The sequence below is a fragment of the Phascolarctos cinereus genome, unplaced genomic scaffold (genome assembly GCF_003287225.1).
Source record: "Phascolarctos cinereus isolate Bilbo 61053 unplaced genomic scaffold, phaCin_HiC Scaffold_726;HRSCAF=1367, whole genome shotgun sequence".
NCBI classification, from domain to species: Eukaryota; Metazoa; Chordata; class Mammalia; order Diprotodontia; family Phascolarctidae; genus Phascolarctos; species Phascolarctos cinereus.
Window position 1 is genome coordinate 112,967,146 of NW_027556098.1, and position 23,091 is coordinate 112,990,236.

The 23,091-nt window shown below is 35.5% G+C and overlaps 1 protein-coding gene across 4 annotated transcripts in view; it reads left to right on the forward strand.

Moving 5' to 3' along the window:
- STXBP5L (syntaxin binding protein 5L) overlaps positions 1–23,091 on the forward strand; it is a 402,790-nt gene that overhangs the window by 281,414 nt on the left and 98,285 nt on the right. For 2 of the 4 annotated variants that reach the window (XM_020985897.2, XM_020985899.2), the window contains exons 19-21: positions 1,834–1,985; positions 3,940–4,011; positions 22,213–22,278. In XM_020985897.2, the coding sequence (XP_020841556.1) occupies positions 1,834–1,985; positions 3,940–4,011; positions 22,213–22,278 (290 nt within the window). The remainder of the gene's footprint in view (positions 1–1,833; positions 1,986–3,939; positions 4,012–22,212; positions 22,279–23,091) is intronic. The other 2 variants (XM_078146723.1, XM_020985900.2) reach the window with 1 other exon arrangement.

Genomic DNA, 23,091 nt, shown 5'->3' on the forward strand with positions numbered 1-23,091 from the left:
AATTTGGTCTCAGATGCTAACTAGCTGTGTGACCTTGGGCAAGTCACTTAACCCCGTTTGTCTCAGTTCCTCCAAAATGAGCTGGAGGAGTAAGGATCTTTTCCAAGAAAACATCAAATGGGGTCATGAAGAGTTGGACATGACTAAAAACAACTCAACAACAAAAGGATAGGGACTGAGATTTCATTGGCATGGGAAATTCCCAGTGAGGAAATTCCTCTCTCAATCAAAGCCTGCACCTATTCTGCCCTTTATAGTCTTAGAGTGTTAGCTATAGTTAATGCTAACTTAAATCCTAATTAAACATTAAGGTTTTTGACAAGAAAATCAACCAATTTATTTGACCTGTTACACACTTTATAACATATCCATCGTCTCAATTATTTCTCAAGGAGTAAAGAAGAGAAGATATTTATTGACCTCAAAATAATATTGAAAAGCTAAATGACTCGCCCAGGGTCACCTAGCCAGGATATGTCAGATATAGGACTTAAACTCAACCCTTCCTGAGTCTAAAGTTGACTATCCTTTAAGCCATGTTGCTACATTAGAAGCCACTGTTTCCTCATTGATCTGTATGTGTGTGTGCATATGAAAGCACATTTATTTATTTATAAAGGTGTACAACACTATGTAAAAGCACAATGGGGATAGAACCGTGGGAGTATTTTTTTTTCTAGAGGAAATGTCTGAAGACAAATTTTTAGGGGAGTTCTAGGAATTTCTCTTCTGGCTCTTAACACTAAATTTTACAAGCATCTGCAGATTTTGTAAAGTATAAATCTATAAGGCATCAGACTTAGGTAATGAGAAAAAATATGTAGGCTAGGAAACTAAGTTGCCTACACAAAATGAGAAAGCCCAAATTTATAGGGGATACTTGGCTAAGAAAGAGATGAGATTTTTTTCCCCACAATCACAGGTTTATTAGCAATCTTAAACAAAGCATGTTAAATGTGGAGAGAAAGGGAGGCTAGAAAACGGAATGGTTTTAGTATGTTTAATAGGAAACCAAGATATTGCTCAGCTAAGCTTTGTGCCACCACCTGTCAGAGCACATGAAAACTGTACCCTTTAATAAAACTGAACCCAGCTGAGGAGCAGACAAGGGAGTCAAGTCAAGCATTTAGTGTAAATGAGAAATGGTTTTGCTCACTGTGTCTCTGACTTTCTATTCAGTGCCAAAACCATAAATATTTCAAACGGCGCTTTTGTACTTATCATCCAAAAGTCCTATATCAAATATATATATATGGTCTCTGAGGGACAATTTGAATGATGCTCAGCTAGCAAGTAAGCATTTAGGTTTTATATTGAATAAAAGGCACCTAATCATTATTGCCATAAACAATCAATATCTATTAAAGACAAGGTACTTTTCTGACATTAATTGAAACACTGCCTACTTGAATGACTATAGGCAAAACCATTTGAACATTGGTGTAAATGACAGGACTATGGCTCATATGTAACTGTAGACCACACTCCAGTTTTGAAGTGGGTAATCAGAGCAGTTCACAGTCCCAACAGGCTAGTGTTCAGTGCCTAAGAGAAATTAAATTCTACGATACTTATCGACAAATGAAAAGATCTCTTTACTCCTCCTCCCTTTCCATATAAAACCCAGGCATCCTTCCTTCATTTTTCTACAACCCACTTTCCTTTTAATGATAGAAAAAGAGGAATCACCTCATATTCATGTTTAGATATCATTCATTCAATTACACCTTTTTTACTTATATTATAAAATAGTCCTATGTAATAGTTTCATTTTCTTTATTGTCACCTACAACATATTAGAGCCAAACTTTTCTTTTTCTTTTTTTTTTTCAGTGTTGCATTTGGGAACTGCAATGGATTGGCTGTTGTGGATTTTATGCAGAAGACAGTATTGCTAAGCATGGGAACCATTGACCTATACAGATCAAGTGATCCATACCAAAGACAGCCAAGGTCTCCTCGAAAGAACAAGCAGTTCATTGCAGGTAGGAGATAAGACATAACGATTGTGGGTTTGATTCACTTGTTTTTTTTTTTCTTTCTTGCCTTTGGTGCTTTTGAAATGCATGACAACTTATCAATCAACATAATGTATATAATTTCAATAACTAAAAGTAGGAAAAATCATTGTCATAGCTAAGGTTTTATATTTCAATATTATTTTGAGGTCAATAAATACCTTCTATCCTTTAGTCCTTGAGAAATAATTGAGACCATGGATATCTTATAAAGTGTGTTACAGGTCAAATAAATTGGTTGATTTTCTTGTCAAAAACCTTAATGTTTAATTAGGATTTAAGTTGTTAAAACTGAAGCCACACAATGTTAAACTTCTAAATTATTTAAAAATATCCTCATGTTTGACTGAATTTTTCAAACTTCATCCAAGTATCTCACATTGCATGAACACAGTTGGAAGTTTTAAGTATACTTTGCCAAATGACAAGAATTTTCTGCAAACTGGCAGTTTTTAAAGGGAAAAGTTCTGAAGAGCTGGCAAATGGAATACATCCCAATGTATCCTGTTGGTGAAACAACAAATCAACTAGTGTTGCATTTTTGTATTTAAAAAAAAATCTCTGCCCTGCTTTCTGTAAAATTCCAGTTAACTTTTGGAGCCCTTGCTCCAATGTCTGCCTGTTCAGGTTGCTGTGTTAAAAATATCATTACCATTGGATATGTGTATTATTTTGCCATGGCATACGTGCCATAGTAACATCTAGAAGTGTTATCAGAGAAGATAATTCTCTTGAAAGAGAAAAGAATCCAAACATTTCCAAATTCCTTCTCCTTGCAAACCTTCCCCAACATTCTTCAAAGAATAGATTTAGGCCCTTTTTAATGCCTACAAAAATCCCTTTGGGTCTTCCATGTCCCTTGTGCTATTCAGTTACACTGGGGCAGTGTGGAGACCACCAGACTACTGGGGAATCAGTTTTCTACTTTAGTTTCTCAAGAGAATATGAAAGATTCTGAACAGCTGCAGAGGCAGGATCAGACTCTGCCCTTATCTTTCAGAAGAAGAGAAGAGAGGCCTTGCCTTCAGTACCATGAACTTACAAAAGTCACCATCATATTAAAAAAGCAGAGAACTGACTTTCTGAAAATTTGATTGGCATTTTAAAAAATCGTTAGACAAAGTGAAGTCAAGAATACAAGGAACCGGGGAATCCATGAATTCCACAAGGATCCCTGTAGGTCCCATACAGTTGTTGGAAGTATCAAGTTAACTGAAAATATTAAACTAAGCAATGGCCTGAAAAATTGCCCACAGTCCTTAGTCCTAAGATCATATTAAATAAAACATAACTATTCTGAAGATAAATAATAATAATTTAATTTAACATTTGAAAATTTAAGAATTGACCTTTGTGATTAGAATAAAACCTTTTGGTAATAATAAATCTTTTGTTGCAATTATAAAATATTGACTAGAGCTATAACTTTGGAGAAAATTTTGAATGAAATTATAAAAATCCTATTAAACAGGCCACTTATAGAGAATATATTCTTTTAAAAAAACAATAAAAACTGAAATCCCCAAGTTTTTTATTTTAACTTCTGTAAAGATTAACTTAGAGTCACTTTTACATCAGGAAAAGGGCTTTTTTATTTGTTTGGGTTTTTACATATAGATTATAATCTAAACAATGTACCATGCAGAAATACATACTGAAGGGCTTTGATTTTTTTCTGCATTAAAATTATTCAGCTGAGCAATATTTCAACTGCTTTCTTACCATCCATCACCTCTTAATTTTTTAAATTAATTTAATTTTTTAAATATCTCTTCTGTGACCTGATTACCAAACTTGCTGCAGTGTCTTCACCTTGGCTGTTGTAGATGCTGGTTATGACATCACTTAATTTCCACTTTAGATTGTTTCTCTCTCTTTTCTCTGCCTGCTGCTGATGCTGGTGTTCTGGCATGTTCCAAAGACAACTTTTGCATGCGTGGCCTGTCTAACTTTTATCCAGATTTAACGAAACGGATCCGTACTTCCTATCAGAGTAAGTTCTATAAAGGTTAGGCAAACCGCTTTCATAACGCTCATATTGTGCTCGAGTTAAAACTGTACATCTGTGCTTAATGATGTGTTTCTTTAAACACATTCAGCGTGCTTGCATATTTTTTGTTTTCTTATGGAAGTGTAAAATGCTTATTTTGATAATAAAGTTATTCCACAAGTACTTTAAAAACATTAATGTTATGTGCCTGGTGATTCTTATCCATTATTTCAGTGTTTGTTCTGAAACATACAATTCGTACTATCCCTATTCCACTAAGGCTGTGTCAGTATCTTTTGTTTTAAGAGAGAGAGCTCTTACAAATAATAGACTAGTTATGTCAGCAATAACAGTAATTGACTAGCCTCTTATACCTTGAGTTGGCAATTTGTTTTATAAAAGTGGTAACAACGCAGCAGAGAGGAATAATGGAAAAGCCGTTGGCTGGGAATAAGAAAACTGATGATATTTGCCCTGGCACTAATTAGCTGTGTAATTTTGGGAAAGCCATTTATCCTATCCAAACCTCTCACTTTTTAAGTAAAAGAATTAGACTAGATGATCTCTAAAGTACCTTCTAGCTCTGAAATTCTCTGATTCTAAAGGAATCAATTTTTTAAATGAATTTGATCCTTTTAATTTGTGTTTCTGGCTATTTAGCTTCCATGAGTTTTTAATTATCATATGCAAATGACTCACAGATGTATATATCAAGCCCTAGCCTTTCTCTTGAGCTCCAGTCCTGCAGTATCAGGTACCTTTTGGACATTTCAGACTGAATGTCTAGGAGATATCTCCAACTCAACAGATGCAAAACAGATTCACTATCTTTCCCCCAAAATCCACCCCTTTAATGAACATTCCTTTTTCTATTGAGGACATGTCCATTCTTCCAGCCTCCTGAACTTACATAACCTAAACTTTATCCTCAGTTCCTCACCTCACATTTGCCAAATCTTATAATTTCTACCTCTACAACATCTCCCAAATCTAACCTCTTTTCTCAACTTAGCTTCCCCCTTGTTCAGGACCTCTTCTCTTCTCACTCAGACTATTGCAATGACCTTCTAATTTATCACCCTGTTTAAGTGCTCTTGATTGCATTATCCCTCAGTTAATTATCTTGACTCAAGTCATTCTAATTCATCCTCCACACAGCTTTTTCCTCCATGATAAAAACTAAACTCTGGGGGTTTTTTAAGCCCTCTACAAACTACTCCTAACCTATCATTCTAGCCTCATTGTACAGAACTCCCCTTCCCACCTTAAATACTATCAAACTGTTCTTTCCATTCCTTACACATAGCAACCCATCTCTCAATTCCATGCCTTTGTGCAGATTGTCCCCCACGCCTAGAATTCATTTCCTCTTTACCTTCACCTCACAGAATCTCTTCACCCCTTGCAAGACTTAGCTAAACCATGACTTCTTTACCACATCTTTTCTGGTCCTTCCCTCCCCCTACCATTAGCCTCCCTCCATAAAGACCATGTATTTAGATTCTTCGCATTTATTTTTGTATTTTTTTTGTATATATATATATATATATATATATATAATATATATATATACACACACACACACACACACACACACACACACACACACACACACACACATTGCCCCTCTCACCTCATCAAATCTACACTACTTGAGAGCTGGAATTATTTAGGGGTTTTTTTTATCTTTATGTCTCTAGTGTCTAGCACCGTGCCCAGTACATAGTAGATGTTTAATAAATGCTTATTGGTTGGTTAATTTTAAAATATATTTCTATATCCTTCTTAAGCCAATATTACCATTCAACACCTTGAACTGTGTGAATTACAGTTTTAAAAAAAAGGTATGGAGTAATTTTAACATAGAAAAGCATATGCATACCCAAGGCCTGAATTGCATTAAGCTCTTCTAGAGCTTGGAGAATCTTCAACATCTGGGGACCCTGTATTCCATCAGTAGGAAATATCAATTAAAACATTGGATTATCAATCAAATATAATGAATGTTATTGTTGTTACAAGCCCTAATGCCGGCTCTTCGGGGCAGGGAGCCCAGATCTCCATTAATGCCCTTGAGAAGTAGTACAACTATATAGAATCTGTATTTTATTGCCATTGGTGAGGTCTAGTCTAGCCTACTGTATAAAGAGAAACCACTGAAAGAAAAGGTGTCCTGAATATAGTAGATGTGTAGGCACTTGGATGACGAGGGAGAGTCCCTCCCTTTTCTCTAGAGTATAGCAGGAATAACAAGAAGGTGACCAGAAGGCCATTGCAGTAGACCAAGTGAGAGGTAATGGGGCCCTGAACTAAGGTAGCAGCACCTATGCAAGTAGAGAAGAGGAGGAGCTGCATTTAAGAGATGCTGTACAGGTAAAAATTGCAAAGTAGCCATTGCCTAAAGGCAAAGAAGGCAACAGGATGGCTACTTTAGTCCTGGTCTAGAAACCAAAACTACTGAAGATGTAGATGTAAGCATTAGGGTCTAGTTTTACCTCTGAAATGAAGTGCTGGGTTTGAAGTCACCACCATTAGGAAGCTAGGAGATGGTGAACCTCCTTTTTATAGAACAGCCTAGTGTGGTCCCATGCTATTGGGAAATGGGAAGGAAAATGGTTGGAGACTCTTGAATTTTAAGTAGTGAGGTATTCACTAAAAATAGCATGAAGAAAAGTAGAACATTCTTCCTAGAAATCTGGAGCACAGGCGTAGGGAATCTATGTAGTTAGAGCACATACTTGGAAAAGAAACACATCTCTAAGGCAGCAGCCTAGCCACCCTCATCTTCTGGTGGAGCCATCAAGATACTTTGCTGGGCCTGCTCCACACTGACTAGAATATCTGTGCTAGGTATCTTATTTCTGTGCTGGGCATAGCATCTCCACTGGATACATTGTGTTTGCTGAATGACTGTTCATCTTGTGGTCAGTGAGCATCTCTCTGCAATCAGCCTCTGAGATTCATTTATTCAGGACCACTTGCTGGTCATTGAGGCTTCCCTCTACTAAGGCCTCTACAAGGCCTCTTTCCTCATTATAGAAGGCTCACTATTTCTCAGTCATCATACTGAGGCTATGGGCCACCATACTCAGCTTGGCAGCTTATCAAAAGCCAGACAGAGGGGTCTTCAAGTTAAGATTGTCTCTTTGCTTTCAACCTTCTTTGCCTGGTGCTAAACTGAAGTCCATTGCCCAGATAATTAACTGACTTGGGGTTTGAAATTTCCATTTCTCTCTTGGAGATATTGTGTATCCTCCAAACATCATTTCTTTGCCAAAGAAACCACACAGTACCTGTGTGGAAGCTGAGAATACACTCAGGATCCTCACAGAATTGTCATATGAATGAATCTGAGCAAGCACAAAAGTTAAACTAAGAGTACAAGGGTACAGTGTTCTTGTATGCCCCTTATACATCTGTTAGCAGCAAGAGTAGACAAAACAAAAACTCTTCCTCTTATGCTACAATTTGCCTCTACAGAATTTAGCCTTTAATTTCATCCTACAAACAAACCTACCTTATTGAAAATGTTAATTAGAAAGTGCTTTGGGTATAATACTTGAATATTATATAAATATGAACTATTTGTTACTTAATGTGCTTATTAAGCACTCTCCCCCGTTAAGTCTCCATATTCTGGCAGAGACACACAAACTGAACAGCCTGACCCAGTAGCTTATGTCTGGGATGCACACAAGAGTTCCTTTCCTGACCCAAAGACTTTTCTTGGCATATCTCCACCCCTGCTCATCCTTCCCCTTGTGGCAACAAACAGTGGTGACTGATTCTGCCCACACATTCAAGCTGGAAGGGAGTTGAGATAAAATCAGGCTGCCTTCTGGCTGGAAAATCCTCTAGGTTAGAGACCCCAAGGCTGAAGAAACTGTCCAGGCCACCTATATATCCCTCCCTCAAACCTGCAACAAGGAACAGAAGATAATTCTTCTTATCTATAGAAAAATAAAGGCCAAGGGGGAAATGGAGGCAGGAAACCAATGGGATGGCTCCCGTGGCCCTGAAGGAGAAGGGATTGAAACCTGTCCCTTAAGAAGGTATTCATAACAGATTCAAAGGCCAGGGAAAATTAAATTTCCCAATATGGGGGGAGGTTAAGGCAGGTTAACAGTCCAGCCTCAAAGGTATGCCACTAAGAAGTCAGAAAGTAAGTAATGCAGGGATATTAAATATATAAAAAGGCTGAAACACCAGAAGTTTCAGAGAGAAAAAATTTAATGAAGAACCTAGAATATAAGTAGATAAATCATCTATATGAGGAGGAAGAATGAGTAATAAATCCCCAAAGTGAATGCAAAGCTCTTCTAATAAATATTGCAAGAGAAAGGAAATTGAACCAATGCCTGTTGAAACACAGAACTCTATTGAATCTTAAAAGATCATAAAACAAAAAGATACTACAGAATGGTTCAACAGAGAAATAGAAGCAATAAGAAAAAAACTCCAAAAGAAAGAAATATGAGAACTCTGAGCTTTCAAAACAAAAATAATTAGCAGATTAGAAAAACATGAATCCATAATGGCTAATTTCTCCAAGGACATAAAATAGTGAACCATATGTTTGGAAAAAATATTGAAGTGAAGGGAAATGGCAGAAAAAAAAAGCAAAAGTCGAACACATGAGCTCTATGTAACACATACTATGGGGTAACTGTCTTAACTTACACTCACACTGATGTCAAATCCCCAAAGTTTGACTATTGTGTTCTCTCAGGGTTCTGGCATGTAGCCCTGTGGGGGGTAACCCTAGAGAATCTGGGGGTATTATTCTAATACTGTATAGCTCCTGAACTCCACTAGTGTGCTTCCCCTCATGATTATTAGCTGATATCAATTAGTCAGTGAAACAACTTTTAGAAATGAGTATTTACTATGGCAGTACAATGAGTACAAACCATTCCCCCCACCAAAAGTTTGCAACTTTCATCTGCCCCAGTTCATCTAGTCAGGCAAAAATGACCCCATTTTTTTAAAGGTCCAACTCACAGCTTCTAGAAGTCTTTTTGTCAGAGTTCTCCAGGTGCCCCTCTTAGGTAATATAATGTAGCTTTTCTGTTGGACTTTTTGTGCAACATTAAATTTGTGTGTAGTCTGTCCTCGTTTCCTGTACATAAATTGCTTCCAGCAGCTGCTGTTCTAGGGATGCTGGTAGGACATCATTGAAAAGTTCCAATCCTCTGACCTTCCAGAGTTCCCAGGTCCTCCTCTCAGGACTGAAGGGTAAGTGGTTGGAGGAAGAAGAGTTATTTTCCTTTTCTCCCAAGTGATTACTTCTCAGGGAATTTGCTAGAATGCTCTTTCCTTTGCTGCTAGGCATTCAAATATCTCAGACCTAAACTGATATAATTGTGTATATAATTCCCAGAACCCCAGGCCTTCAGTCAATCTGAACAAACCTGCTATTGAAACTGGAGGTATGTAGGCCTTGCTCATATCTCATGATCAATGTGTAATTTCACCTGATGAATGTATCAGGGCACTACATCTTATCGTTTGCTGTAAATGACTTACTCAGTTGACAATTGCTTTTACATTTCTACAAAGAAAAGCCATTGACCTTGAAGACAAGATTCACAGAGACAATTAAGGATGACAGGTCTCTCAGAAGCACATGACAAATAAAAAATTGATATTTTACTGCAGAAAATAATACAAGAAAAAAAATAACCGAAACTGAATACAAAAAACAAAGTACCTATCAAAAGAAGTGACAGAACAACTCCAAGAAAGAAAAGCCTTCTTTAAATTCCAAGGCAAAAGTGGTCTGATACAATGATTCCATTGGCAAATAACAAATTCTGTGAAGAGCAAGGAGAAATACTACCAAGTATTAAGAAACAGAAATCCAAATAACAAGACTATTCCATACTCACTTTAAACCACAAAAGGGAATGGAATAATATATTCTTAAAAGCAAAGGAGTGAGCTCAAGATGCAACCCAAAATGATATACCATGCAAACCTAAGCCTAATTGGAAAAAATTAATATTTAGTAAGAGCAAAGCATTTGAGGCATTCCTAGAAGGGGAGAGGTGTTTAAAATATGAGTATTAGATTTGACTTGTGAACACCCCCAACATTAGAAACCCAAGAAAAGAAAATAAATTCTACCAAGAAAAGAATAAGCAATGAAATAAATTGCCCTATTTTAGAGATTCTAAGAGAAAGAATATGTTGGGTTAAAAAAGGGGAATCATCAATGTTTTTTTTTAATTACACGTGGTGATAAAGAAGAAATCAGAACTTAAAGAAACAGGAAAATTGAGGTTAAAGGAACAGAACTAAAACACCATGGGCCAAAACCCACAATCTACTTACATTGGAGAAGAGAATAGTACATTAATGGGTAGAAGGGAGATAGAGAACAAAGAGGAGATGTTATGAACCCTTTTAAGTCCATGGGTAGACAGCAAAGGGTTGATGACCCTAGTAGTCTTTTAGCAAGAAGAGGGGCTTCTTCTAAGAGAATGGGAGATGTGTCACAAGGGAGGGATTGAAAGTGATGAAAAGTAGGTTAATAGTACACAAGAAAATCACTTCCTCTGAGAGAATGCTGTGCCTCTATGAACAGCATCCTGCCTTTGGAGAAGGGAAATCAGAGCTTCTAGAAGTAACTGGCACTCTCAGAAGGGTGGGAAAATATGAACCTAGAGATGAGGTCATGTGGCCATTTTGAAGGAGAATGATCATGGAGAAGGTAGTGGATAGAATTTGAATGTACAATTGGTAACTTAAGGCAGTTTAAAGAAGGACTAAAGATATAGGCCAAGAATTCAGAGAATAAAAGTTCACAATAAGCAAGAAGGAAAGAGAATTAACGAAAAGAACAAGATAAAACAATCTTCTTTGATAAAGGTATAAAAGAAACTAACAAATAATTTAGTGGGATAAAGAACAGAAAGGATTTTGAACCAATTACTTAACTGAGAGGGAGGATATAAAACAGAAAATAGGGGAAGAGTGAAATAACTAAGAAGAAGAGAAAAATAATTTTAAAAATTAAATAATTTAGGTAAAGCCTCTAAATCAGGAGAAATATTGAAAAAAGGAGAATGGTGATGATGGTAGTCATGGTGGTAGTGGGGATAGTAGCAAAGAGAACTTGTGGAAATAGGCTCACATCAAAATAGTTTAAGCAAAACTGATTGTAGGAATAAGGCACTAATGTAAAAAAAAAAAGGCAGGGCAAGGGGAAACAAAACTAACCTTTAAAAGAAGGCACTACCAGAAACAAATGGAGGAAAATATAAGCCTAAATGTCATAACCTTAGGTGTCAATAGATTAAACAATCCAATAAAAAGATTGGAACTATGGATAAGAAAACAAAACTCCACAATCTCTTGCTTAAAAAAAAAACCAACACATCTAAAAAGCAAAGATATAGATGGAATCAAAATGAGAGAATAGAACAAAATTTGCTATACAGATAAATCAGTTAAAATAGGAATTGAAATCATGCTATCAGACAAGGCAAAAATTAAAGGTCACTACATAAACAGATAAACAAAAATTATATTATGCTTAGAGAAACCATACACAACAAAATAATATCAATATTAAACCTATGTGTTAAAACATCTAAATTCACAAAGGAAAAACTAACTGAATTACAAAAAAGACATAAAAATAATAATGGGATACCTTAATGTAACTCTCTGAGTTGGACAAATCATATGAAAAAAAAATTTAAACAATAATATAGAATTGAACAAATTATCATAGAATTAAGAGCTAAAAGATTTGTAACATGTTCTGACTAGGACTACTAGATAATATACTTTTTTTGTACATGTGGCACTTTTACAGAAATATATTGTTATTAAAGTAAAATTATAAATAAATGTAAAAAGTAAAAATAATAAATATAATTTGTAGATCACAGTGAAATACAAAAGTAATCAATTCAGGGAACCCAAAAAATACACAGACTTAAATGGAGGCTTAATAATTAAATTCTAGATAATACATAGGCCAAAAAACAAATCACATAAACAATTAAAATAATGTGAAGGAATCACAATCATGAGGTGAGATGCAGCTAAATCAGTCCTTGGGGAGAAAAATTATCCCTATATGCATACATGAATAAAAATGGAAAAAGATGATTCATAAACTTATTATGCATTTTAAAAATTGAACCAACAAATAAACCCAAAATGAACATGGAGGAGGAAATCTTGAAAATTAAAGGAGAAATGAATCAGAAGACAAAAATGCTCTAGAATTGATAAACAAAGCTTCTTCTTTAAAGACTAAAAAAATTGATGTCTAGATAACTCAATTAAAAAGAAGGCAGGAAATCAAATTAACAAAATAAAGAAGTGAGCAAAGTAAAATCATACAAACCCAAAAGAAATTAAAAATAAGTATTAGACTATATACAATTATAGTCTAACAAAACTAAGAACTTAAAGGAAATGGAAGAGTAAATTTGAAAAAATATGTTAAGATAAAAAAAAGAAAAAATATGTAAGATAGTCAAACTAACAGAGCAGCATTTAGAGCTCTTAATTTAATCTCATAGAAAGAAGTTGAACTAACTAGAGACAATTTACCTCCTTTACCATCAAGACATTCTTGATCTGGATGGATTTTACAGAAAATTCCATCAAACATTCAAAGAGCAATTAATATTTATGCTATACAACTTATTCAAAAATTGAGAAAAAAATCTCTACCAATCTCTTTTTTTTCAGACAAATATAGTCCTAATAACTGAAACAGGAAGAATAAACAAAAATAATTATAGACAATATTATTAATGAATAACATTCCTTAATTTTTAAATAAAATCCTGGCAAAAATACCACAGAAATCTATCCAAAAAAAAAATCACTTCTTATGTTCATGTTGGATTTATTCCAGGGATATAGTGATAGTTCAACAATAGGAAAACAATTAACAAAATCATATTAAAACAAAAACATCCAAAACTATATTATTATGACAATAGATGAGGAAAAAGCCTTTGAAAAAGTGTTACTCATTTATACTTTTAAAAACCTCTACAAAATACAGTTCCAGAGGGATCATTTTTAATGTATTAAAAGTATCTATCCAAAAAGAAAAGCTAACATTATGTGCAATTGGGGGGAAAGCAAGAATGTTCATTATTATTCCAGTTAGTCAGTCAACAAACATTCACTAAGCACCTACTATGTGTCAGGCACTGTGCTAAGCACTGGGAATACAAAGACAAAAAAGAAAGACCATTCCAGACCTTAAGGAGCTTACAATCTAATGAGGGAAGGCAACACACAAAAAGGAAGCTGAAAAATAGGCAATGAGAAGAGATGGCACCTCACAAAATAAAACAGCTGGGAGGTAATTAAGGGATAGTTGACCTGTGGACCCTTCTTCAGTGTAGGTTTGGGGAGTAGCTCCCCTTTCTGCTCTCTAATCGGGGAGGTCTCAGAGGCAGAGGGTACTGAAGAGTGTGATCACCAAGGCTGATGGGACCTTGAAGGATGATGAGGTTCCTGGTGGCATGATGAAGTCCAAAGGAGTGCAGCAGATGGTGAGATCCCTACATTGGGTAGGCCCTGGTGTCTTCACGTCTAGATGGAAGATGAGGGATTCTCTGAAGTTGGATACGTTTCAGCTTTTCAATATCCTTCCTGAAATGTGACACCCAGTATTTCTAGTGTGGTCTGGCCAGGGCCAAGTACAATAAGCCTAACTGTGTCTCTTATTCTGAATAACAACAACAAAAACACGATCATATAAATGGATACTGAAAAGCCATGAGCAAAATTCATTATGCATTAGAAGATTTTCTTAATGTGCTCAAAAGTAGTTGAATGACTTAAAAGCAACTATTATTTATAATGGAATAATATGGAAAGGTTTTTTGGTAAGTTCAGGGACAAACCAAGCATACCCACTATCTCCACTGTAATGTGGCAATAATACAAGAAAGAGAAATCAAAGGGATAAGCACTGGTAAAGAAGAGGCAAATTATCCCTATTTATAGGTATTATATTGGTTTCATTGGAAAAATCCATGACAATTAATGAAAAGAAAGCAACTGAGGTAATTAATAGGTTCAGCAAATTAGCAGAATACAAGATAAGTCCACAAAACTGATAAACATTTCTATGCATTACTAACAAAAGCAAGAAGGAAAAAAATCAATTTCAGATACCTACAAAATTCATTAAATATCTGGGAATAAAACCTATCAAGATACATCTAGGACTTAAATCTATAAAATTATAGTAATAGAAATAAAATAAAAGTTAAAAATCTACACTAATCTATAGATTTACCAGTGCTAAATGGTACTTTATAAAATTAGACAAAATAGCAACAAAATGCATTCTTCTGATCCTGAACGTTGTTCTTTACTTAACGTAGCCTAAAATCATATTAGCTATTTTGATTTTCTTTCCATATCATTGGTTCATATGGAACTTGCAGTCCACTTAACCTCCCACATATTTTTCACACACAAAATAAACTACTATGTAGCCACGTATCTACCATCCTGTGCTTTTAACATTTATTTGTTTTGGGAACTAAAGTATAATACTCTATCCCTCCTGAATCAGCAAAGGCATTTATTCTTAGTATTGAAGAAAAGTGGGGGAAAAAAAGAGAGAGAGACAGAGAGTTTAGACATTATGCCTTCCCTTTTTGTCTATTATCATCATTGTTCTGTTCATCCTGAATAGATATCTAATCCCTCCACCTCCAGCAGAACCACAGCTCTGGTTTCATATGAACTGGGCTGCTTCTTAAGGGCTTGCCAATAAATTTCTTTTATTTGTGCGCCTAACTTAGGAACATTAGAATTTGGTTCATTTTGTCCAATTGCAGAGTTTCTGTTTTGAAATTTTATCTTTTGAAGTCTCCTACAGTTTTTCTACCTATATCACCTCAGCAGATGACCTCTTTATCTCTTCTAAGAAAATCAAGACCATCTATCATGAGCTCACTCATGTACCCTACTATGTGCCTTAAAACCCCTACATATATTTTACTTATCCTCTCCTCCATTGCTAATCTCTGAAGAAGAGGTAACCCTTCTCTTTGTCAAAGCTAATTGCTCTATTAATCGGGTTTTTTATTATTTATAAGAATTTTTTCTTTCTGTCATACTCCCCCATTGAACATTTTTAAAAGAAAAAATAACCTTCAACAAATAAGCATAGACTAGCAAAGTAAATACCCATTCACCATATCCAAAAAATATGTGTGTCATTCTGCATTTTGAGTCTATCTCCTCTCTGCAAGAGGTGCATAGTGTGCTTCATCTTCAGTCTTCTGAAACTGTGGTTTAACATTGCATTGATTAGAGTTCTAAATAGTCTTTCAAAGTTGTTTTTCTTTATAATGTTGTCATTGTACAAATTCTCCTTTTCTTCTCACTTCACTCTATGTCATCATTTTTTATGGTTCAATAATATTCTATTACATTAATATGCCATAATTTGTTTAGCTATTTCCCAAGAAGAGGTCACCTGCTTTGTTTCCAATGTTTTGATGTTATAAAAAGAGCTGAACATATTGGGTCCTTTTCTTCTTTCTTTTATCTCTTTGGGGCATAGGCCCGCTATTGGTATTGCGGGGGCATAGTTCCAAATTGTTTTCTAGAATGACTGGACAAATTCACAGCTTTACCAATAGTGCATTAGTGTGCCTGTTTTCCCACAGTCTCTCCAACGTTTGCCACTTTCTCCTTTTATCATCTTTGCCAACCCAGTACCTACCCCTTCTGCTTGTGCCCTTGGTCTCATCCTACTATTTTTCCTCCAGTAGCTTATTCTGTTTTTCATCCCTCTCTTTTTCTTTCCTCTTCAATCTCTCTTTTTCTATTGTCCCCTTCCTTGATGCTTACAAACATGCTCAGGTCTTCTCCATTTTCTAATAAAAACTTTGCTTAATCATAACATTACATTCCTTCAACCAAATGTCCTGTATCTTTTCTACTTTTCAGTGTCAGGATCTTAGAAATAGATGTCTTACTGCTTCCACTTCCTCAATATTTACTCTCTTCTCAACCCTATAGAAACAGACTTCTGATATCACCACAGTTCTGAAACCGCTTTCTCCAAATGTAGCAATGAGCTCAACTACTAAATGGTCCTTTTCTTAGCTCTTAATCTTCCTTTGACTTCTCTGTATCTTTTGACCCTGTTGACTGCCCCCTCCTCCTAGATACTCTTTCCTCCCTTCATTTACCTAGCAAGTCTCTCCTGGTTCTTCTACCTGTCTGACTGCTCCTGTGCAGCCTTTTTTGTTGATTCATTGTCTACCTACCACCCCCTAAATATGTGTGTCTTTCAAGACTCCATCTTATACCCTGCTATAATCACTCTTAGTGAATTTTTCAAATCTAATGGCTTCAAGTATAACCATATATAGATGACTATCAGATACATATAGCCAGCCCAAATCTTTAACTTCTGAATTCCATACCCACAGTGCTAGCTGCCTGCTAGAAATTCACCCCTGGATGTCCTGCTGAAACTCTCCATGTCCAAATTGAAATACATTATCTTCCCTACCCACCCCCAAAAAAACCCCCATCTCTTTTGATCTTAACTATGCCATCATCCTTCTGGCCACCCAATTTTTATAACTTGTTACCCTGGCTTTCCCCTTTCCTTAAAACCTATTTTCTATCAGGGGATACAACTTATGGATATATACATGCGTGCATGCATGCATGCATGCATGTGTGCGTGCATGTGTGTGTGTGTGTATATGTATGTGTGTATGTGTGTGTGTAAAGATGAAAAAATTTTGCTAGGGAGACATTAGCAGCTAGGGGATGAGGAAAAGCCTTATGCAGAAGATGTCATTTAAGCTGAGTTTGGAAAGAGACTGGGGATTCTCAGAGGCAAAAGTGAGAAAGTAGCCACTAGCCACAGGGACAGCCAGTACAAAGGCTCCAAGAAGGAAGACTGAATGTCACGTATGAGGAAAAACAAGAAGACCAGTTTGGCTTCATAGTGAGTACATGAAGAAGAGTAATGTGTAATAAGCCTAGAACACATCTCTCAGATAATTTCAGAACCAGTCCTTCATCACCCTTGAAATTGTGTTGGTTCTTGGTCTAACTCAGCTGCTTTTTTATCTCTGTCTTCTTCAGTGTTATTTTCACTTTCTAATTCAGCAAATTAAGTACTGTAATGTTAAAGATCTAACGTGGTGATTCTGCTGCCTTTGATAGTGAAGGTTTTGTTATAAAAGTCATTACAGATCTTTTTTCCACTTTTCATCTGTCTGATATCCTTCTCCCAGTTTCATCCTTTGGGATGATATTGCTTGGTTGGGTTTCTTGCTGAGCTTTCTTTAAACATGTTTTTCTCTCCACTGTTTCTTATTGTTTTATGAGGTAGTATTACTCATAATCTTTCACTGTTCTAGATTTTACAGCAAATGAGTTTATATTATAAATCAGTGTTGACTTTGGCCGTCATCTTTCTCTGTTTGGCAAGATCACTGAGGTTGTTTCTAGGTTCCTTTGCTTTCTCCCTTATTGCAATGGATTTTCATGGGTTTAACTTCTGTGAAATCATTATAATCAATGTCGTTTTCTAATTTTAAAAATCGTTAAATTTTTAGATAGCTCAAGTTGCAGTTCTTTTAATTATATGCCACATCTTTTTCCTCATTTTATGCTTTTTTTCTAGTTTTAAACTTACTTTCATCTTTCCTTTCATAGGCCAGTGTTTTAACTGCATACAGATGGCTGAGTCAACAGATTGTTTCCTATTTAAATATAAAAAATTTCTTCCCTTTTTTGGATGATGTTATTTGATGCTTGGGTCTCAATTCTTCTGAAGAAGGCAATGCTGATGGTTGAGGCATGAGACTTTTATGGGGTTTGCAAGCCTTTAGCCTCTTTCATTCCTTACTTCTGAACAATATTTCCCAATTTTTTTTTCGTCCTCCTTATTTCTACCTTTTAACTGAAGTCACTGAGTATCAAAAGAGATTTTTTAACTTAATTTGGAAGTTCTTATTAAGTTCATTATTAAGTTTTTTACCTCTTCACTTTCTGCAACTCATGTTAGCACACAAACCACAGTTATTTTCATGGGGATCTTTTTGTAAATACTTACCATGAACAATTCAGTATAAAAGGACCAAGTGAAATGGTGTCTCTTGTTGCCTTTGTATGCATGATCAACCCAACTTGCCGAACTCCTTTATCTGACTTTCCAAGGAAAACCTGAGCCATCCTTTCATTCAGTGCAATTTCTTTTTGTCTTCTGGTTTCATTTATAATGAATAATAACAATATTAAGATTGATATGACTTTGTTCCTTTAGTAGCATATCTACTTATTAGTCATTGGATAATAACCTCATATTTAGAGGACTAATAGATAAATTAATGTTTATATATGGTACATATCTATATCTAAGTATCTACATATATATATATTCATAGGTATACAAGGTATCCTAAAGGTCTTAGTGTGGTTCTAAGCTAATAACTTGATTATTATCCATTTAAAAGCTTAAAATTTCACTAAGACTTTTGGTATACGCTGCATATGTATATATAGATATACATTGTTTGTAGCACTAAAACTGTGTTATTCTTAGCATCCTAGCTCCCACTTTTCCACCATTTTTCCACTGTCACCACAGGAGCAGAAGGAAACCCACAAGTCTGAGTTTCATTTTACTAGTTTATCCTGTTTTCGTCAGCTGTCAGAACCAAAAACTTCATCATCACCTCATAATCGGTCTACCAGTCTTTGAGTTTCTCTCTGCTTAGCTAGTCTGATTCTCAGAAAGCAGACATAATCTATTGTTGTTGTGTAGTCATTTCAGTCATGTCTGACTCTTTGTGACTCTGTGAACTTTGCCCATGGGTTTTTCTTGGCAAAAATGCAAGAGTATCTCGCCATTTTCTTCTCCAGTGACAAACAGAATTTAAGTGACTTGCCCAAGATCACACAGCTAGAAGTTTCTGAGGCTGGATTTGAACCCAAGTCTTCCTGGCTATAAGACCCGCTCTCTCCATTGCACCACCTACTCATAAGCTATCACAGAAGCCATATTCAAAGTCATTATAGCATGGCAGACTCTGACAAAGCTTGTGCTCCACTGGCATTGCCCTTGATAATCCAGTACCCTTCAGCATCATGATGAAGCATCAGAATAGACTTATATATAGCTGCCAAAAATCCATTCTAAAAAACAGGTCTATCCATGTCATTCCATTATGCAAAAACTTTCAGTTGTTCCTTATTACCTTTGAGATTATACACAAATGTCCTGGCCTATGGTTTATCAATATACATCCTTTTCTGTCAGCACCTCTATTTTTTTTCCTCTTAAGAATCATGTGTGTTTGTCAAACCTAAAATAGGCTTGCTTAGGTTGCTTAGATTGAAAGACTGCTGTGGGGAGGGAACACATTTCAAAAAAGAGAAGACATTAATGTGACCAAATAAAGATCAGGGCAGAAAAAAAAAAAGAGAGAGAGAAAGATGCCACTAACTTTCAGACCATCCAGGAAATCAGGGTTTCCCAATCTAAAAACAGTTCTTTCTCCCACACTTTCCTACATAGTCAATTAGCACACAAAAGCTAAGGGCCCAGTCAGGCCCCAAGACAGGGTATGGCACGTGCTGAGAAGGAAAAAAAAATCACAAAAGCCATTCTCAGCAGGATTCAAAAGCAGAAAATTGCAACAGGCAGACAGAGGCATCAAGGTGGGGGAGGCGCACAGCTGGGTTAATAAAAGAACAAGCTGGATAAAAATTCAGAAGAGGAAGTGGGGGGAGAATATTCCAAGCAAGGAAAAAAAAAACACGAGTAAAGGCACAAACACAGGAAAGCTCAGGTAAAGAGTACGCAGTCCAATTTGCCTGGAATATAGATCTCACAGAGGAAATTAACATGAAATTAGAATGGAGGGATATAATGACATTAGGTTATGAAGACGACCCTTGAAATCCAGCCAAGATATTTCACTCAGTAAGCAATAGGAAGCCTTTGAAGATGTTTGAGTTGAGGAGTAACATAATCAGATGTATATGTATACGGAATGAGGTCTAGAGGCAACTGGATGGCTCAGTGGATAAAGCACTGGGGCTGGAGTCAGGAACATCTGAGTTCAAATCTAGTATTGGATACTTACTACTTACTTAATCTTTGTCTACCTGAGTTTCTTCAACTGTAAAATGGGATGCTAATACCACCTATATTCCAGACTTATTGTGAGGATCAAATGAAATAATAATTGAAACTTAGCACAATGCCTGGCGTATAGTAGGCACTTAATAAATCCTTGTTCACTTCCCTTCTCCGTCCCTTCTACAGAAGTGTATTTTCCAGATAATTGAAGCTATTAACCCATTTAAGTACCAAAACCTTTTTGATTTTAAATAATTTTTGTAGAAAATTTCTAGAATGTATTACATTTTCTAAACTTTATTTTTTGACTTGTTAAACAGAGCATGGTGAACACATTTTAACCTTTTCTTGATGACTCAGGGTCAACATTATGAACAATGATCATTGTACTGTGCTGTAAGAAAGTGATGCTCTTCGGCTCCTCATATTGGGTGTACAGTGCTTTTTGCTTTTCTACCTGCCATAGGTAATGATGGCCCTATAGTTCTTCTGCTTGCTTTTTATATTTCTTCTGTCTTCTCTTTCACTGTCAGATGTCGTGTCTTGCTGCTGTCAGTATATCTGTCTCTAGCACCCCTTGTTAACCAACTGCTGCTTTTAATCTTCTAATAAATGAAGAAAAAAAGAACATATGTGAGGGAACAGATTACAAATCTTGTTAAATCATTTAAAACCCTTATCTACTTATTTTATCTTATTTGCTTGGTAACCTTATTTTGTTCATGAGTCTAATGCAGTAAGTAATGAATAAGGACATGAGCAGTTCCATGTCTCAACTCCATAGTAAAGTACGTGACCTTTGCGACATTATTTTCCTCACTATTTTTAACTTCCAGGTTTCTAGGCATTCAAGATGCTTAAAGTCATCACAAGTCTTATAACTGGCTAAGTGGGGCATTACTATATAAGGAGATTATACTATAAAAATACAAGTATAAAATAGAAAGTAAAGGGATCATTGATAATTGAAATTAAATTTTTAAAAGTTTATATGAAATAAAATTATAATAAAACAAAGATATACAATATATATGTGTGTATATATGTACATATACATATATATGTATAATTAAGATTATTGAGCCTTGCCTAAGGGAAATCTATGGTGAGGGAGAGATTTGGTCAACTGACACAAAAACTACTTTTTTGTTTTCAGCATTGGGGACGAGGTACATTCTTGTGTAAGTAGTTAAATGAAGAAGAAAAAAAATAGGAAATTATACTCCTCAACAAAAAAGCATGTGACACCCTCCCCAAAAGGAAGGGAGAAGATATGGTAAAGCACTGATTGTAAACATAGTGGTGATTTTTTTCAGATATTAGGAAGGAAATATGGTGCCAAACCATTAAAGACTAATAACCAACTAAATATTTATTAAACGCCTACTATGTGTCTGGGATTTTGCTATTCAGGAAAGTAAAGTGAGTAATAAATAGTAAAAGAACAAAAAGGGGGGAAGAAAATTTATCCTTGTAAAGGAAAATGGGCATTAGTAACAAAATCTGGTTTATGTAAACATAAATATTCTATTCAGTATAAGGAAAAAGAAGCATCAACACACAGCAAATACCTCTTTGTAAATCAGTATAATTTTTAAAATTGTAATGCATAAAACCTGTGGAAGTTTTATCCCTGGAGATCTTGAACAACAGATAACTGTCTGTTCTGGATGCCTCAGCTATTCACTTGCCTGAAGAAAAAGGGCTAGGCCAGAAGACTTAAGGAATCAAGCTCTTATTTCAGAACTCTGTACAGATAAGATCAATATCACCGATATAATTACTAGATTTTCCCCATTATTGTATGAAAATTAAAAGCATGACATTTTATTTCTTTCCATCAGCTGTGTCCAATTTCCCCTCATTTGTCAATTAATTATTCTGTATATCTTCCTTCTACATCAGTTATTGTCTTAAAAATGATGACGTCAACTTATGTACTAGCTGGATCAGGATGGGAAATTTTATTTCACAAATAACTATTTTTATTATTCATACAATTAGTCTATAACTTGAAGTCTTCCTAGAGCTTTAAAGCATTAGGACTTTATCTCAGGTTTTTTTTTTAAATTTCTTATTTCTAGGTATGACTGAGCTCACGGATGGTCCTGTGCCCCTGGAACTTGAGCGCTGCAAGTCTCCCACCTCAGGTAAACTACACGAGGTCTGGGGGCTTTCTACTGAATCTGCTTCAAGGATTTATTGTTTTGTTTTAACCATATTTGTGATATGAGATACCTAGCATATGACAAAATTGACATGCACTTTTCACTTAAAATGTGTTTTTATAATTTGAGAGTAATCTAATTTCATTTAGCTATAAAGTCTGATAGGAATTCATTAGTATAGAATATATTTTTGATGCTAAGATGGAATTAAAATTAAAATTTATAATTTTAAAATCACATTGTAAAAGAAAAAATGATGGTTTTATGAGGCATTTGGTGGTACTCCATATAGTATCAAAATATAGATGTTATAATGAATGAATTCTGTATTTGTGATTTTAAGTCATTATGTATGCATGAGGTCGGGGGAAGAATCATTAAATGTTGTTCTATTCATTTTATGACTTAGGGATCTTTTCACAAATGAGTCAGACATGCCAATGATGCCTAAATTCTGATGTATTTTGATTCAAATGGGAAATTTTAAGGCCAAACGGGAAACATCCATGGGGAACGCAGGAGGGCATAGGGAGCCAGAGCTAGGGAAGTAGGATAGGAACAAAGAAAGAAGGGCTCAGGGCATAGAATACCACCATCTCAGTTAATAGAGATACTTCTGGACCTCAGGGACTATGGTCAGCAAGCCATAACAGAAAGAGGAAGGGGCATCAGTGATGGTACTGCTAGAGCCCACCCTCTGGACTTGTTGCAATTAACTTCCACCAAATTCTTGTCACCACCTGTAGTTGATATACAGGAAGCCTGAGTCCTTTGTGACCTCTTAGAGAAGCACTA